Below are 19,283 nucleotides of genomic sequence, written 5' to 3'. Positions count from 1 at the left end.
TTAGCCTCATGATCCGTCCGTCTCTGGCCACGCCCTCCATTTCCTCTTCTCTCATCTCTCCCATACCCCTAGTCCCACTTCCCACTCTCTTTCTTTCCTCATGCCTCTTTCCATACATGTTCTCATGGCGATGTGTACATTTGGCACAGCTCCCCAGTCCTCAGTTTTAAAAAAGAGCACTTCCTCTTGTTTCAAGATTTTACTTGACCTTTCTTATTCAGGTAAGTCCACCCAGAGTCACCTATGGTGGAGCAAATAGTAGGTTTATTTTTGTAAAAATTTAAGTTCATGGTCTATGGAGATCTGCAGGCCTCCACGGCAGGCAAAAATACTCATATCAGTAAGATGTATGTGAGCTGGATATTTTGTTTCCCATCCTATCTAATGTGGATTTAAACAGGATCATAATCTAATTGGCTGGCACCCCCTCGAACAGTACACAGCTACCTGTCTTATTTTTTCATTTTCTACATAGGCTTTATTAATATAAAACAATGATATTAAATGCATATTTACTTCTGGTAAAAAGCTCATGATTATCTAAATAATCATCATTTTCATTTCTTACAGCTAGTTTCCATTCTCACAAGCTGGGAAATCATGTCAGTGACTCCAGTTCATCTCTCTCTCACCTTTTTATTGTTTTATTTTAGGCACTGGTGAAGGTCAATGTGAAACTGAAGCCAATGGTGGATTCGGTGGCTGCAAACAGAAGTAAATGGGAAGAGCTGCACCAGAAAAGGCTGCTAGTCTCAGCTGCCTCACCCTCCTCTGCCAGCTTCATGGTGGCCGGGGCAGATAGTAACTAACCCTCCAGGTCAGCTGCTGCTGCAAAATGACTACGTCTTAAAGGCCTAGCTTTGGTCCAGCTACATCATCCTTTGTTCCTTTAAGCTCAGACAGACATAAAGTCTCAAGGATGCACTGGAAGCATGCCTGGGCTTTCACCTGAACTGTGGTCTGCAAAGGAGAGCACCACAGAAAAGACAGAGGAAGAGGTAGGACAGGGACACTCCAGGGTCCTCAACTTCCCTGATGAACAGACATGGGCTGCGATTGAGACAAGGCATTGGGCAGAGGACCACTGCAGATTCAGGACCTGAGGACAGCCAGCCCTTCTCATTCTAAGCCAAGGCAACACAGAACCATAAAGGTGTCACTCGCGCCGCTTCATTTTGTATATGGCTCTTTGATTTGTTACAAGCCAAACGATGCCTGTCTTTGCATCCTCTCCTGACTGCCCTTGTGTGCCAGACTGTCCCAAGAATCTCAATAAGGTATTTTATTTTTATCCTAAGCTTCTTAATGATGGCTCAGAGCCTTTAGACTTGCCTGCCTAAAAGATAAACTCTATTATCCTTACAAATACCAACCATTCACACTGTTCCCCTGAAAAGGGCCATTGTAGAAATACAGCAAATGTCTCTGGTTGGTGTTTACCCAAGGTTCATTAACACGGCGTTGAGGTTGTGGTCCCCTTTTTCAGTTTTTTAATTCGACTTTCATTGTAGACCAAGTCTACTCCCAGAAGGAATAGATTAATAGACTTTAATTAAAGTAAGGATGATAGGAACTCTATAGCTGGATTTACCACAAGTGACATATGAACACTCAGGAACCATTTCCAACAGTAAGACGTTTCATAGGACACGACAGAGCCACGGAGAATGATCACTGACTATCTTGAGTTATCTTAGTAATTTTTTAAAATAAAATTTAATGTTACTATCAGTACCAACCTACAGCCAAATGCAAGAGTCTCCAGTTTTAGATTTTTGCTTAAGTGTATGAAATAATGCTTAAAAGGTTAAGAAATAATGGCCTGGGCAGAGAATGAATATTCTCTTGAAAGCAGGTTTATAATGGGTAAAAGTAAACTATAGTAAATGGATGCGATGACTGGAAAGCTACTTTGCTTCCTATTTTACCTAAGACTGAGGATAGAGTATGCCATATCCAAAGCACACTAACTAGAAGCTAGACTTATAACCTTAGCTTTGCCATGATTGACTGGATGACTTTGGACAAGTCACCTGACTTCCCACAGCCTATCTCCTCATTTGTCAAATGAGAATACACTAGGAAATTATTTTTAAACACATTTTAACGTTAGAACTCTTTGTTCAAATATATCTTACAAGGAATTCCCAATATATAAAACGTCTAAAAGCCCAAGTCCTCCATTTGAAGTAGGTTAGGGGATCCCAAACCCCTGAAAATCCTCATTTCTTTCATTACATACATGGTGGGCCATAAAAGGGCTCTGAGAAGTTTGAAAATCCTTGGACCAGATGAAGCCTGAAGCCCATTCCAGCTCCAAAAAGTGTAAAATCTACAAACCATCTTTTCATTCTTGTTGCCACTGCTCAGTGTGTTTACTCAAATACTAAAGCAATAGGGGCCAAGTTCCACAAAGAAGATTATTTTCCTGGCACATAGCAGACATTCAGGAAATGTCTAAAGAATGGATAAATTAAGGTACCAAAATGGAAGTGAGGGAAGAGCAGGTATTCGTATGGAAGAGCCTATGTGGCAAGAATAAAATAAAAGAAAATTAAAACCAGGAAAAGGTGGATAAAAGAAGGAGAGGGAAGAGGAGAGGGAGGGGGAGGAGAAGCAAAAGAGGACCAATAAAGACAAGCTAGGGACCAGGGCAGGTGGTAAGAGAACTGCCAAGGGAAAGGTGAAAGTCAATCCAAACAAAGAAAAATGGCACTTCTAACCAAAAAGATGAGGGTACAGAATCCTGTCATCAATTGCTTAGAAAAGAGAGATACTTGAGCAGGGAAGGGTTTGACAAAAGAGAGAAGGAAGGAGTCAGAGCCCTAAAAAATAATGTTCTTAGCTACCCTTTGCAGCCGTCTCTGCAGGGAAGACTGGAGAAACTAGAGGAGAAAATGAGTACAGGAAAAATTGCCTCTGCAGAGCAGGTAAGAGGAGGTTGTTCAGATTTATGGATTTTATTAAGCCAGTTTTCTGAATCACTCTGCTATAAAGGAAAATAGCTTCTGCTGGGCTGTCTCTTCTCCTCAGGTGAAGAACAAAGGGTGGGTGGAGTTAGGGACAGAGCCTGGGTATGTGTCTGAAGCTCTGGAGCCCTGCAGGTGCTTCTATCTATTGTGCCACATCATGTGTATATCACAAATGGGAATTGAAAATCAGTCCATGTGAGGCAGAGATGAACCCACATCTGTTATCCTCCCTAACAATAAATAAATAAATAGCTCAGACAGACGGATGCAAGTCTATCTAGAGCAAAATTTTAAAGCATGTGCTTTATGATAAAACTAGACCCAGAATCCAATGGAGACTGCAGGCAGCTACCCTGAACACTGATGCTGCATATTGCTAAGGGGAACATAATTTATAGCACAAACCCTACAGCTTCCACTAAGGTTGAGTTTTCCTCTCATTTTCTTGCCTTTTTATTGGCTTCACTGCACGGTTGCTAATAGCAACATCCGCTGGTAGCAAGGGGAGTTCAAGACCATTGCAATCTGCCATACAGTGGAGCCCTGACAATGTCAACCATCAATCAAGCAGCTGTTTGTAATTGCCTCCATCTATTTTTCCTGTCGCGAAATATCTTTCCTATTGTGGGTCAAAATTCAGAAACTGCTGACTAATGCTGTGGGTTGGGTCTGTTCCTCTGAGACCATAGCTGTGGAAAAGGAGGGTGGCAGCCTCCCTTGTGCCAACAACCCAGGGGGTTACAGGTTGAACTCTTGAGGGAATATGAGGTATTTTTAATGCCTTTTAAATAATGTATAATTTTCCAAGAATGTGAGGTATGTGTAGTTAGCCATATAGTCTGCTTTTCCAAAACAGAGAAAGAAGAAATTTCCCAGTCCTTATTATAAATGTTGATTTCCAATTAGAGGAAGGCATTTAAAATGTGAGCCTTCTTATACAACCTCCAACTGACCAGATTATGTTTAGTTCCTCAGGTATCTTGGCATTCGTGGTTGAAATGACTTCATCCTACTTTCTCCATGAGATGCATTATTTTTTTTCAGAGATGTTATTTATTCTCTTCTTATTCAGTGTGTAGATAATATGTGCATACCCTACAATGTAGCTGGCAATCTTGGCCAGTAGGAACAGCTTGGCAAACTGTAAAGGGTGCCATCCAGTGCACAGTAGAACTGGGGCTCCATCCTGGCTTGGCCACTGGCTGGACCTGTTATTTTGGGACTTTCCAGGTCTCAGGTTTTCCATCTGTAAAATAAAAGCACTGACTTTTACTCAGTTCATTTCCATACCAAAGGACCAAGCAGTATTTAACTTTAAAAACTTTTTCCAGATAACTGTCTTGTTTACTCTTCTCTAATAAAATAGGAACAAACCTAAAGAAATCATCTTCTTATAGGACAAAATAAAAGTTACATATATGGGTTAGATATAAAAACAAACCTTACCACAGATGTGTCTGAGCCTGCCTCTAGTAATCATGAAAGATATGGTCATCAGTACAATTTTTTAAAAATATACTCTTTTATCTCATAAAGGACAATTTTAGATTATCTCATATCACAGATATCTCATAAATTGGCAGTCAGTTTAATTTAGAAATAATTTTATACAGTGAGTTAAAAGAAGTTAAGATTGCATGTGTGTTTTCTTTTTCTAAAATCTGAGATGTTCATACATTTCCAGATATTTTATAGTTACTTGAGTTAGAAATAATCTTTAAATTTTTGTTAGTGAAATAATATTATTGTTATAGGAATTCCATTGTTTTTCTCATGTATTGAAATTTTTCATGCTTTATCCTCTTACCTTAGCTCATTAAAGAGTCTGTCCAATTTACTTTGCAGTACAATTATTTTAAAATTTACTTCTCCTGCTGACTCTTAATGAATTGCAGAAAGATAAAATACAGTAATAGTGTGAAACAATTTCTTTCAAGCAGGACCGATATCTGAAGATATCAGGGGAAGATTTAAATCTAAATAAAAATGTTTTAGCTGGAAAAAAGAAAAACTCGAAAAGGATTCATTAAAGCAACAGAACAAAACCTGATTTGGGAACCTAAAAACTATGGCAGCACCACTATAGTGAAGTTTCATTATCTGCTTCAGAATAACAGTCTCTGAAAATGTTGTTCTTCCACGTGCTGTAAAGAACTCCCAAAACTCAAACGTATTAGGAAATTTAACTATTGCATCTGACTACAAGAAAGCCAAAATTTCCTAAGTTTCATAAGTGAGTAATAATAGAATAAAACACATAGCTGGAAGAAATAAAATGAAGCGTGTTTGGAGAATTTCATGATGAGCACTTGGATTTAGTAATGCCTGACGCTCTCCTAGCATTGGGTTACTACCTTTCCCACAGCTAGTAATTTTGGGTTGTATATCTTTATATTTTAATTAAAAATGTTCTTGTATATTTGACACATCTCTCAGCAATGCTAAAGATTAGCCGCTTTTCTGTGTAGTCTATATCAATGTCACTGAATGTATACAGAAATCTTTATTAAGTAAATGAAGTATTTGCTGTGGAAAAAAAATGCTATTTAAGGCCATCGTTTATCTTTATGTTCGTTTTCTGTGTGCATATGTGTGTGTTAGAATCTCATTTTTTGTCTTCAGATTTAGATTTAATCATATTTAGATGACTTTAAAAAAAAGAGCATAATGTGGAAATAGAAGGCTAGGTTTTGTTGAGGCTCATTCTCTTTGAGGAAAATTGCTTTTGCCATTTCATTTTGATGTACAATAATCTAAAAAGGGTCCCCTGCTGATTTGCTTCCTAAATATTATTGTTTTACACACACAAAAAGGGAAATATGTCTTAAATTGAGTTGTCTGAAGTCACTTCCTTTGTGTAGATTTCCCAGGCTGATGTTTCATTGTAAGACTACTACATTATAGACTGCTTGGCCATTTCATAAGCAACTAATCCATTATTTTGAATAGTCTGCTTTCAGAGACCTAAATATCTTTGTTTTTAATAAAATGCTTTGTTTAACTCTGGAATAATCTTTATTTCTCTTGAAAAGGGTGATTTAAGGACTGAAAGAGGCAAGCATGCATCCATACACTAACAATTTAAATTCTGTCTGTCATTTTAGCCCATTAACCTTGTCTTGATCTGTGATGTTTGCCTGTGAGAGAGAGATACTGGGACAGCCCTGTCTGTGGAGCATTTTAAAGATGACAAAATGTTCTTGAAATTATTCAAGTTTTTCTAGAGGGAGAGGAGTCTGCAGCCAAATGCGGGTTCCTGTGTCCTTACAGATTACTCAAATTTGCATGGGCAATTACACAGGGGAAGCATCAATGCAGGGCCACCAGCCACAATGACGCCATACAATTACACAACGGCTTCGGTGCTTAAACTTTAAAATTCTTACACCATTGTGCCTGTTCTATTAGAACAAACTGCAGCAAATGATCCAAAGCCAATTCAAACGACTGGAGAGGAGGTGCCAAGGGAAGAGAGGGAAGAGGTACAGTGTGGCCCCTACTGGCCAGCTTAAGCAATCACCAGTACCTGAGTGCTGGCTGCAGCAACCACCAGCTTTTTTGTGCTTTGCGGTCGGCTTTTCAAATGGGGCCAACAATAAGAATCACCTAATTCACAGAAGTGCTGTAAGGATTAATGAGGGAAGTTAGGCAAAGCAGGACCTTGTTCTGGTACAGAAAGTACCCTTTATAAACACAGGGGCCACAGGAGCTCTTTGTTTGGATGGTTGGTTGATTTTTTTTAAATGCCGGTATCCACAGTAGTGCCTTCTCTGCTAATTCTTTTTATAAACTACATGCTACTGTGCTCTTCCTATAAGTTAATTTAGATCATAACACCATAAGCCCCCAAATATAAACTACTTGATAAAAGACAAGGTATATCCAAGGAGAAAATCTAATTAAAATATTAATAAAACTGAAACTGCCAGGGAAAAGAGAGTTCATAATGAGGTTAAATGTCTCACCATCTGAGCATAAATGTTCCCAAGCGCTGATTTGGTACACAATCTTTTCAAAAGTTTTAAAAGATTGAACTGATGCTGCTGAAAGTCAGCCAACTACATTACCAATTTGGTACTAATTTACTCTTTTCTTCCCTGTTTATGATGGGAGATAGTGGGGCGAGGAAGCAAGGTAACTAAGCACCCCCTCCTCCCAAAACTGGCCATCCTGCAGAAAATGTCCTGGAATGAAAGGAGAAAAAAAGCAACTGAAAAATGGTTTTGCAGAAGGTTTTCCTTTATCAAGGAAGATGGTTAACCACAGCTGTGGTTGTTGAGGTGATCACAAATTACCAATGTTTACCAATAGAAAGTGGTCACATTTACAGGATAAATAAGAAAACATAACTTCCAGCTAATTTTAAAAGAGAATGACAGATTATACATACAAATAGAATATGGGATTTGATCATCTCACATTTTTGGCAAGTGGAAACACAAGCATGTTAAGAACCAAACATCATACTTTCATCTTCTACACATTTTGCCTGAATGGAATTCTTCTACATGGTAAACATGACTCCTCTTACACAGCAAAATCCACCTGAGTCCAACACCATTTTCCGAAAGCCTAATTCCTTTCAATAAGGCGCCGAATCATTTTATGGCAAACACTAAATAATTCCTTATTTCTACAAATGGTACGATACACTTACTTTTTGATATAAGCTCCAGCTTTCAAGATTCTGTTGGAGACAAAATGATCCTTATGACATTTTATAATATTCCGCCCTATATATTGCTTTCCAGAATTTCTATCATTAATTAAAGGGCCTTCTTTCACCATCTCTCCAGGCCCCGCCCTCCCCCCACAAATCTATTCCCCAAATGCCTATCAGAGACTAAATAAAAGTCAGCTTATTACAGCAGCAGTGATGGTCATGCCAATTTCACAGTGTGATTTGAACACTCATTTCGTTTTGAAAATGACCCTGCCCTCCATCTGTCTAAGCCGAATGTCCTGCTTTTTCAAGCCAGGCCTAGGGAGCAGCGGCATATAAAATACGGAGGAGGCACAGAATGGCCTCTTTCCTGCCCCCTCAGCAGCCACCTTCACAGATAGGTACTGACACAGAGGAGAACCTCAACTGATGTCTGTAAGGATAGAAGAAATTTGAGGTTGAGTAGACAGTCTATTTTTCACACACTTCTGAGAAGCCATTTGAAGGTGAATCCTTCCATGATGCAAATAGAATCTTGAGAAACAAAGAGACAGACTATCATCTTGTCTTGATTTAACAGCAACTTACTCAAAGTAACAGTTCATACATAAGAATTTTAAAATATTGAGCCTGAGTTTCCAAGGGACTGTATATGTAGTCAGCCAGCCATACAAGTAAAGATCTTCCCCCACTCACCTTCAATTATTGAGCAGCACTAACCACCATCTCTCAACCCATATACCTCCCTGGGTTGAGGGCCCTTAAAAGGTGCACCCAAAGATTGTGTTGTAAGAAGCCTCTGACTAGGGTTATAGTGGTCCTTGTCAACTGCTTTCTTTGCATAACTTAAGTGTCCCATGGCCCCACTCAATCCCTCTGAAATGAGCAGTTTGTCTCTTTCTTGATAGTCACGCAGTGGAAGATTGTCTGGCACTACCCATAAGAACATAGCTCTGCCAATTTCTCAGCAAGGGATACGACTGAATGAGTACATAAAGTCAGTTTTATGATAGGAGCAATTACATGCCCACAAAAGTCCTCTCTGAGCTATTCCAAGTGGCAAGGAGCTATACCACCCACACTAGTTACTTCTTATTATCTACTCTCACAGCTGCAATTCAGGCCTGGAAGTTCAAATTTCTACGGCCTGCACCAACTCGGTTGATTGTTTTAATGGAGAAAAAAAGGCACAAATCTTCCATCATACAACTTGACACCAAACGCTATCTATAGGAGGTATATAGATTATTCATCAGTCACTGTTTCCTACTGAAACTAGCTGTTAGATATCCTGGCAGAGCTGCTAACTACTTAACTGTGTGGTCTCGAGCAAATTACTTGAAACTTTCCAGTATATAGATTCTTCATCTGTAATGTATATAATACAGAATGGATATTAAGATTAGAATTATTATCTGTAAGTGGTCTAATAGAGTGCCATATAACAGTTGATGCTGGCTCTGAAATTTATGTATGGGCCCCAAAACTATAGCGAAGGCAGATAAAGAACTTGCACGGAAGTCTTTAAGTATATAGTAAAGACAGGCTTTTATTCAGACACCAGTTATCTTAGGTACTGGACAGGCCAGTGCTGATCATGGAAAATCAGTGGAGATGGAAGGAGATCAAAGAAGACTGTTTTCTTATTTGTAGTGAAAGTTGGAGGGCACGGGCAGTAAACATGGCCAAGTTTAAAAGCCAATATCTGCTCCATAATAATTGTTGTTATTTAAAAAGGGAGTGGGAGACACTTGGATCTAATTGAAGGTCTCCCAGTACAAGATTCACAAAACCATTTCCTATCGTCAGACTGTGGAGACGCCAAAAGTAAGAGCTCTTGGTCTCTGCATATTTTTTTTCTTAGACCCTGTGCCCTCAAGGTATTTTAGAAACAGAACCTACTCTAATTCCACGGGAATTCCAAGGAAATATTCCACCTTTTCCTTCTCATTAATTTACAAAAACACGAAACGACGCCATTTGTATGTAGCACAGAGTGTATAAGGCTCAAAAATGCCGAGAACATAGGACAGTAACTCTTCCTGCCCCGCGCCTGAGACTGAGGTGACACAACAGCCAGCAAGCCTCACCTACTATAGGAACAGAAGGGCAATCAACACAACCCTAGCCGCCAAGCGGTGGGTTCGTCCCGCAGGGACTACGTCTCCCAGCATGCAGCGCACCTACGTCACAAACGGCCAGAGCGCATTTCACCGGTGCATGCCGGGAAGTGGAGTTTCCGTTTCTGAACTACCAAGATGCTTTCCCCTCTTTTCCGTGATTTACTACCTCCGCAGCCCGTTCCCAAGGACTGAATCAGTACTCAAAAAACTCACGTTAGTGATTCCTTTTTATTACTAACAGTCTCCTTCCGTTACAAAGTAATCCCCGGTTAGTTTTCCGTTTCCGGTTAGCTTGTTGCCTTGGTAACTAAGACGCACAACCGCCGTGGCGGTTATGGCGGGGCTGGGCAGTACGCAGATCCCCGACGGGGAGTTCACCGCGGTCGTGTACCGGCTCATCCGGGATAACCGCTACGCCGAGGTGGCGCAGCTGTTGGGCGGAGAGCTCCAGCGGAGCCCGAGGAGCCGCGCAGGCCTGTCGCTGCTGGGCTACTGCTACTACCGCCTACAGGAGTTCTCGCTGGCCGCCGAGTGCTATGAGCAGCTGAGCCAGCTGCACCCGGAACTGGAGCAGTACCGCCTGTACCAGGCCCAGGCCCTATACAAGGCCTGCCTTTATCCAGAGGCCACCCGGGTCGCCTTCCTGCTCTTGGACAATCCCGCCTACCACAGCCGGGTCCTCCGTCTACAAGCCGCTATCAAGTACAGCGAGGGCGATCTGCCTGGGGCCAGGAGCCTGGTGGAGCAGCTACTGAGTGGGGAAGGGGGAGAAGACTGTGGGGGCGAGAACGAGCCCGATGGCCAGGTCAACCTGGGTTGTTTACTCTACAAGGAGGGTCAGTATGAAGCTGCATGTTCCAAGTTCTTTGCAGCCCTTCAGGCCTCGGGCTACCGGCCCGACCTTTCCTACAACCTAGCCTTGGCCCATTACAGTAGCCGGCAGTATGCCTCAGCTCTGAAGCATATCGCTGACATTATTGAGCACGGCATCCGCCAGCACCCGGAGCTAGGTGTGGGCATGACCACTGAGGGCATTGATGTTCGCAGTGTTGGCAACACGTTAGTGCTTCACCAGACTGCTCTGGTGGAAGCCTTCAACCTGAAGGCGGCCATAGAATACCAACTGAGAAACTACGAGGTGGCCCAGGAAACCCTCACTGACATGCCACCCAGGGCAGAGGAAGAGTTAGACCCCGTGACCCTGCACAACCAGGCACTGATAAACATGGATGCCAGACCTACAGAAGGGTTTGAAAAGCTACAGTTTTTGCTCCAACAGAACCCCTTTCCCCCAGAGACCTTTGGCAACTTGTTGCTGCTCTACTGTAAATATGAATATTTTGACCTGGCAGCTGATGTCCTGGCAGAGAATGCTCATTTGACTTATAAATTCCTCACACCCTATCTCTATGACTTCTTGGATGCCATGATCACTTGCCAGACAGCTCCTGAAGAGGCGTTCATTAAACTTGATGGGCTAGCAGGGATGCTGACTGAGCAGCTCCGGAGACTCACCAAACAAGTGCAGGAAGCAAGACACAATAGAGATGATGAAGCTGTAAAAAGGGCAGTGAATGACTATGATGACATCCTGGAGAAGTATATTCCCGTGTTGATGGCCCAGGCAAAAATCTACTGGAACCTTGAAAATTATCCAATGGTGGAAAAGATCTTCCGCAAATCTGTGGAATTCTGCAATGACCATGATGTGTGGAAACTGAATGTGGCTCATGTCCTGTTCATGCAGGAAAACAAATACAAAGAAGCCATTGGTTTTTATGAGCCCATAGTCAAGAAGCATTATGACAACATCCTGAATGTCAGTGCTATTGTATTGGCTAACCTCTGTGTTTCATACATTATGACAAGTCAGAATGAAGAAGCTGAGGAATTGATGAGGAAGATTGAGAAGGAGGAAGAGCAGCTCTCCTATCATGACCCAGATAAGAAAATCTATCATCTCTGTATTGTGAATTTGGTGATTGGGACGCTTTACTGTGCCAAAGGAAATTATGACTTTGGGATTTCTCGAGTTATCAAAAGCTTGGAACCTTATCAAGAGGAATATACCTGCCATTATTGAACAACCCTTGGAAGAAGATAGAATTCATACTGGAAAGAATACAGTCACCTACGAATCCAGACAGTTAAAAGCTTTGATTTATGAGATTATAGGATGGAATATGTAGTCATGTTTTATATTGGCTTTTGGCTTTGTTACCTATATTTCACACTTTTTAAATCTATATCCTTGACATCTTTACATTTGTTACATATTGAACTTTGTACACTTAAAGTATTCTATTTGAGAAAGTTTTCCATTAAGAAGGGTAGAGAGCATATAGTATAAGCTAAATCAGTTTTGCATCCTCTCTGCCAATAACAGTCACCATGTCTTGCCTCAACAGTTGCTAGACTGACATCTTAAATAAGCGAGTAACCCTAAATAGCAGTTTATATTCTACTTTAAGCTGTAAAAGAGCATTGCATGAGCCAATGCATTGTTGGAGTGAGTGTGTTTGCATTCCTCTGATGAATAGATTGCTAGCCCATGGCTGGACCATTTCTCAACCAACAAGTAAAGGCAGGTTCACTGTGCCCTTTCACAGTAGACTGTGCTGTCCAATAAGACCAATTCTGACCTTAACTGTATGCCTCCACTCCATTTTTTCAGTCCTTTAACCTCCGGGTCTCACCAAAGTCAAGTTTGGACCCTGGCCTAAGCTCTTTGAGAAGTACTGGTATTAAATAAATAATAGTTTTTTTCTTGGTTCTTTTCAGGTTATGAGGTTTGGTCCATGACTATGTTGCTTCCATAATTTGGCTGATTGGTTGGTCTTTTATAATTGATATTTCCCTTCATTGTCCAGTTTTGATTTTCCAGAATCGATTGTGCCTTCTTTTGAATACTGACAAATATCAAGTGTGGACGCTTTCTAATATATTCAGTGTAGGAGAAAATAAGTATTGAACTGACAATGAAAAGACTAAGGTATGAGTTCCTGACCTTCTGTAGTCAGATTTTGGTCTTAAGAAATTCATTTACCCCTTTAGGTGTCATAGTCATTTGAACTACTAGATGCTCTTAACAGTTACTTCTGGCTGTAACATCTGATTCTGTATAAGCCATGTAGAAGAAAGTTGACTTTCTTTTATGACCTGGATTATAAACAAGTCAGGAAATAAAACAGTATTTCAAATGGATTTTTCTTGGTATTTTGGCTTACAGTAAATGTTAATGCCTAAGATAAATTTTTGTTATGTTCTTTTTGATTGATAAACCATTGATTACTACTAAGAAATTTGGGTGGTTTTTTTTTTTTTTTTTGCCCTTTTTTACTTGGAGCTTTTGCTTAAACTCAAGCTATGAAATGTACATGAGGCAATCCTTGTTCTGCTGTAGTTGTGCATAAGTTAAATGTTTTGTAAATATTTTAAAATTCTTTAATTCTCATAATTTCTATCTAATGTACATATTTGGGGGAGAAGGGAAGAATTGCTTTTAATTCTTCTAAAAAATAATACCCCCAAAATGATATATAAATGATATATTTCCAGGCTATTATAATATACATTTTTTTGTCACTTGTTCTTGAAATAATTAGTCTCTTCTGCCCCTGAGGTGAAGACCTCCACCTGCCAGTGTGCCAGAAATCTGGAAACAGGAACAGGTGAGGTGAAGATGAAATGGAGATTTAGCTATGTGATTTACTTCACAACCCACCTCGGATTCCCTTCATGTCCAAATCTCAGTAGTTAATCAAATGTCTGTTGCTGTTAACAGAAGTAATGGATAACAGGGTGGACATAACAGATGCCACAGCTACTTCTGTAACTAACTCGCCAAATCAAATCATCAGCCCTTTCACCCTTGTTTTATTTAATGCTGAGAGGTCATGCAGACTTTACAAAAGGACAAAACCACAGAGAACAGGTCAGTCCCAGTTTATAAAGCTTTCTCTGGGAGTGTTTCCCTTTTTTTGCCTTCAAAGGATCTATTTAGAAGATAGTAGTGTTTACTGCTGGAGAATGTATCACAAGATAAATGAAAAATCTACCTACCTTACCACCTCTTTTCTTTCTGTTACTTATCTTTTATTTTCTCCCTTTTGTCAATTATTGGGACATTTCTCTGATAGCTGGCAGCTGAAACCACAAACAGTTGTAAAAGGTGCATACCAACCTTTCTGTTATAAGTGTTAGGTAAGATAGTGCTCTGATTATCAAAGTGACTAGAAATCATCTAACCATGCATTTTTGCAAATCGAGATAACATTTATCAAAAGTGACTATCAAATTGGTAAGTCCAGAGAAAATGTTTAAGAGCACTCACCAAAAATGCTGGATCTATAATTTGTGGAATACAAGATTTGTATATTTGCAGTAAACTTTTTTTCTTTTAAACTATTTGACCTCTAGAAAAAGTGACCAAAATTTTAAAGATGTACAATATATTTATTATTTAAATTGTTCTGTGACATTGGGAGTTAAATACACTCAACTCTAGAGGGCACTTGCTTTTCTGTATCCATAATCATTTTACATTGAAAAGTTGAGCTAAGCTTTAGCCAGAAGGTAATTAATTAATTAGCCATACTATAGTTTTAATAATGTTCTTGCTTTAATATTCTCCTGGCTAATAATCATCTTTACAAGGCGATTACTTTATACCTGAATCCACAATTAATGGAGGTTCTGGTTGGTTAATTAAATCAGCTGCCTTGGATTTTGGCCAACATTGATCCATCACATACTGAAATCCTGTCTACAACATCATAATGTGTATATTAAAAAAGGAATTATCTTCATAAGGAAAAAAATTAGAAAACAGTTCTATGTACATTTCTAGTATGAAAGATATGCATTTGTTAGCATAAGTAGGACCACCTAACTTGATTGTGAATACTATTTAGGTGAACATGTAAACCAAGTCCAAGTGCTTTGTTCAAAAGTGAAATTTGCATGTGTGTGAAATTAAACACATCGTTATCAAGTCTAGATACCTCAGTTCAAAATAACAAATAGCTAAAATTGTACTGTGCAAACAGGATCCGAGTAAGGTGTGTGAGAAAGCTTTTATTGCTATTATTTTGTTTCTAATTATTTTAGTACAAGAACCAAATGCCTAAGATAAAGGACACATGACTATAGGTTTCACCAGCACTCATGAAAACTGTTCTAAAAAGTATGTTCACTTTCTCCACTGACTCTTTCCTGAACTCGGAATAACTGGTCCGTTAGTGTTCTGTCTCTGCTGCATAAGGTCAGAGGCTACTCTGTGAAGATTCAGCCTCTTGGTCCCAATTGTTCCAAATTTGCCAAAGTCATCTCCTATAGTTTATTCACTTCATATATAGAAAGGTGAATAACTACTTCGGGGAATATAAGATATTTAGTCCATCTTAAGTCAGGAAATAACTATGTTTATAGCAACATTGTAAAGCAAAAGAAAGCTTCATGAGTCATAACACTTTGCTAAAAAAGATCCTGTTACGAGGCAATACCACCTACTTACATACTCTAAGAGTGCCATTATTTTGAATATTTACTAGAAAAGGCTAAACTTTTTCTGTAGTTATCACAGCATTTTTGCTTCCAGGTCTTTTGTTCTTGTACTGGTTCGTTACATTTAAATTGCTTTGACAAAATGCCGAAGAACAGAGGTGTGCTGTACATGATTTGACCAAGATGCTGAAAGTAGTTTTTACTCCCTTTCAGAAACTAAAGCCATTATTTTCCTGACAATGTATATATAAGATTTACAACGAAATGATAGGCAAATTGTGAAATTATTCTGGAAATTATCATGTGGAATATAAAATGAGAAATGACAGATGCATTCCTCTACATTATTTGTAGATATGACTTAAACAGATCTTTTAAATTACAAATTGAGTATCATGACATTGGGAATACATCTGCAACAATGAGCCCAAGGCTTGGACTAGCTCATCTCTTGAATCGATTCTTGAATCATAAAACTGAGGCTCACAGAAATTAATATGAGTTGTCCAAGATCACAAAGCCAAATAGTGGCAAATCCAGTATCAGCATCCAGGTCTTCTGGCTCAATTTCTGGGCTCTTTCCACTCTACCATAGTCCACCTTTTAGGTTTTTATCTAAATTACTCTGACTCAATCAATGCTAAGCATTTCTTTTTCCAGAGCTATGACTTTCACTACTTCTGTTACTGATGCTTATTTAATCGGTGGTTTAATAAGCTTTTCCCAAAGTACACTTAGCCCATTCCTGGGATGGCCTAAATTATACCATAGTTTTCAGAAGTGTGCCCACTTGAGTGGGCACACATACTGTTTGCAGCAGGTACAGTTTTACCTGTGGTACAATCTGGGTTGGGCACAAAGATTACAGACCCACCTGTTGTTTTATCACCTTTTTAAAATATCATTTTTTATGATTCTTCAAGTTAGTGATTTTCTTCTCTCCATGACAGTCTCTAGCCACCAACCACAGTAAAAACAGCTGTCAAACGGCTTCTCTGCACCTCAAGTGCAAAGGGCTATGTATGAGGTACTTAGGAATCTCAGTAGTGAGTCAGCTGCTTCCACAAGTATTTACAGAGTGTTACCAAAGACATTTGAAGCTTCATAAAGCTTTACCTTTACTTGGAAAATCCATTTGAGCAAAGACATTAAATGTTTACACTCTTCCACGAGATTGATTAATTACTCAGTTTAGCTTAAATCTTGGGGAGGAAAATTTAAAGCTAAGAACAAGAGAACAGATTAAGTCCCTGTTATCTACCTTCTTTTTTCCCTTTGTACTAATAACTCTCAGTCCTCTTTACACCAGAATCAGTTGGTAAACTTTTCAAAAATAGAGATACCCTGGGCCCTAACCCCTAAAGAGTCAAATTTATGGAGATGGACGTGGGAGGGAGGAGTCAGATTTTAATAAGTCCTCCCAGATGACTAATGTGTTGGTTGATAACCACTATTCTATACAAATATAATAGTGACAACGTGACGAATGCATGCCTACTTGGGGGATGGGACGCAATCTGTTTGAGAATGGAGAGAAATTATTTTAAATGAATAAATTTTAAAAATCAGGGCATCTGAATTTTTTAGGTAGTCAGTCTGGAGTATCCTGGTTTATTCATATATATTTTTTATACCAGTGAAACCTCTTAATTTTTTTTTTTTTTTTACTATTCAAGAATTCTTGAGAACTATTTGGCTTTCATAGAAGGAATTTGAAAAATATTGAAGTAGCAACTACAAAATTTGATACTAGAAACTTTTTAAAGAGGGTTTCCAGAATTTAAGAGTATTCTCATATTTTTTCCCTTCAAAGATTCATAAGTATTATTCACTGTCATCACCTTTTAGTTTATTGTACTTTCCTAGAGTCAAAAGTAATTCTGTATATGCATTATTATAACCCTCCTCATAAATGGTTTGACTGGCTTTGGATGCATCAATTTGTTCTTCTAATATGGACCACATTCATCTGGTCTCCCTGTAAATACTGATTCCTCCAAATCTGATTTTAATCCTATGTGTGCATTTATACATGCACATACATCTTTTTAAATTCACATTGAAAGTATAACAATATCCAATGGTTATGGTGGTTTATAATCCAATATCTATTTCTTACCCCTAAGCCCTTTTTTGCCCTTACCCCCAGACGTTTGGTCTAAATTTATGATTCTCAAATGCTTAGCTGCATATTAAAATCACCTGGGGAGCTTTTAAAACTTTCAATGCCCCAGGTTGCATCCCAGAATATCTGGAGGTGGTACCCAGATGTCAGTATTTTTCTCAACTTTCAGAATGCAACCAAGGTTGAGCACCACTGGTCTAAACCCACGATTATAATCCCTTCTTTCCATGATTGATTTAAAAACAAGCATGTGATGCAATCTTTACCAAGGCAAGAGAAGGCTTCTTTGAAGGGCTGATAAGAAAGCTTTCTTCACCTCTTTTTTTTTTTTTTTTTAAGGATATAAGAAGGACTCTTTTTTCTTCTTGGCATTGTTGTTCTGAATCTACTGCCACTATCCTATGACCAGGACAGAAATCAGCCTACAGGTGAAGGTGACTTTGAAGATAGCAAAGAAAAAGAAAGAACTTGAGTCTTTGATGACTACTCTAGACCTGACCTACCTCTGGGTCTTCTTCAGAATGGAAAAAAATAAAATAAAATGATTTTATTGTTTAAACTTGTTTGAGCCAGATTTTTCCGTTACTTGTGTTTAAAACCACCCAGACCACACTCACCGTACTAAGGCCAAACATTTTGAGTGTTGTCAAGGAGGTGATGAATTCTTATGCATTTTCCCAACAGTTTAGTCATCTAGTCATCCGTGGAAGTCAGTGTCACTCCTTAGGTTCTAGTAAATAGGACAAAGTTAGCTGATCTTTGTAAGGACATTGCTCGAGATCTTGACCTTATTGGTATTAACAGCTTACCAGTCATTTGAAACTGCAGCAGCTACTCATGAGATTGGACATGCTTTCATACTCTTTGGTGAGTATTCACTTATATAGAAGTAAATGGAGAATTAAATAGCTCTACCCAAGTTTCCCTCAGTCTAAAGCTTGCTCACTGCTTCTTGGCAAAAATGCAAGATAAACACCAATGCATATAGTGACTCATACAGAAAATATATTCTTCGATTTTAGAATTTCCTTCACATTCATGTAAGGTTGTTTCAGTAAAAGCTCAATAATAATAGAAAAATAAAAATGAAAATGAAAACAACAGCAGTATTTATTCATATATAGTAAAACCTATGAGTTAAAATGAGGCAACCTAACTTCAGTGAGAAATGCTAACCTGTGTACTGCAGGCACTATTTCAGCTTTGGCCCTTTCCAGCCATAAACCTATTATAGAAAAAGCTTCATAAAAAATAAACACTTTAGTTCTGGATAATCCCCAGAGCACTGCATTTCACCTATCAGGCCCATCTCATTCTGAGTTGCTGGCTTACATTGGCTCTCTAGAAGAAAGACGAAAGAAATTCAAATTCAAACCGGATGGTCCATATCACATCGGGCATTGGGACAGTTGATTTACTCATATAATCTCTTTAAACATCTATCAGGAGAGGTTCTAAGACAGAATTTATTGCCTCCGCCTGCCATCTTTGGGCCTACAAAAAGCAAAGCAAAATCCTGTGAAATCTGAAACTACAATCACTGATTTCCTGACTGATGTCATTTCAAAGGCACGGGTGTAGCCCTGTGATAGTAGCAAAGGAAATCTGCCTCTCTATGGGGTTTCCATATGTTTGCCATCAGAAAGAACCTCTTGGGGAGCCACAGCTAACATAGAGCACCCACTCCTCCTTATGGGTCCTGGAGTCTTGTATGAGTGTTTTTAAGATCAACTGTTGTTAAGATTGAATTTGCTTAAATTTTCTCAGAATAAGAAGGTATATATAATTATACTGCTATAACTTTAGTTTTCATTTATGTTTGGCTTATCGTAGGCTATTTTATAAAAATTTTCCATATGATTCTGAAACTACTACGCAAATATTACCAAAATGAA

The 19,283-nt window shown here is 39.0% G+C and overlaps 2 protein-coding genes and 1 long non-coding RNA gene across 3 annotated transcripts in view; 2 read left to right on the top strand and 1 right to left on the bottom strand.

Moving 5' to 3' along the window:
• PDE11A (phosphodiesterase 11A) overlaps nt 1-2,155 on the top strand; it is a 315,606-nt gene extending 313,451 nt beyond the window's left edge. Inside the window, exon 20 of the mRNA XM_006921237.1 lies at nt 654-2,155. Within this exon, the coding sequence (XP_006921299.1) occupies nt 654-809 (156 nt within the window). The 3' untranslated portion in view covers nt 810-2,155. The remainder of the gene's footprint in view (nt 1-653) is intronic.
• A 1,850-nt stretch (nt 2,156-4,005) lies between these two features.
• The window catches only part of LOC112470353, a 59,520-nt gene continuing 44,242 nt past the window's right edge, over nt 4,006-19,283 (bottom strand). Inside the window, exon 3 of the long non-coding RNA XR_003042952.1 lies at nt 4,006-4,218. This is a non-coding gene — a long non-coding RNA (uncharacterized LOC112470353). The remainder of the gene's footprint in view (nt 4,219-19,283) is intronic.
• On the top strand, nt 9,872-13,060 carry LOC102892792 (tetratricopeptide repeat protein 30A). The gene is given in 2 exon segments (XM_006927039.3): nt 9,872-11,819; nt 11,821-13,060. Coding segments are annotated over 2 exon segments (1,854 nt in total). The 5' UTR covers nt 9,872-10,092; the 3' UTR covers nt 11,948-13,060.

The sequence above is a fragment of the Pteropus alecto genome, unplaced genomic scaffold (genome assembly GCF_000325575.1).
Source record: "Pteropus alecto unplaced genomic scaffold, ASM32557v1 scaffold3, whole genome shotgun sequence".
Classification (NCBI taxonomy): Eukaryota; Metazoa; Chordata; class Mammalia; order Chiroptera; family Pteropodidae; genus Pteropus; species Pteropus alecto.
Note: the sequence above shows the minus strand (reverse complement) of the source record. Positions and strands in the feature narration are given on the sequence as shown.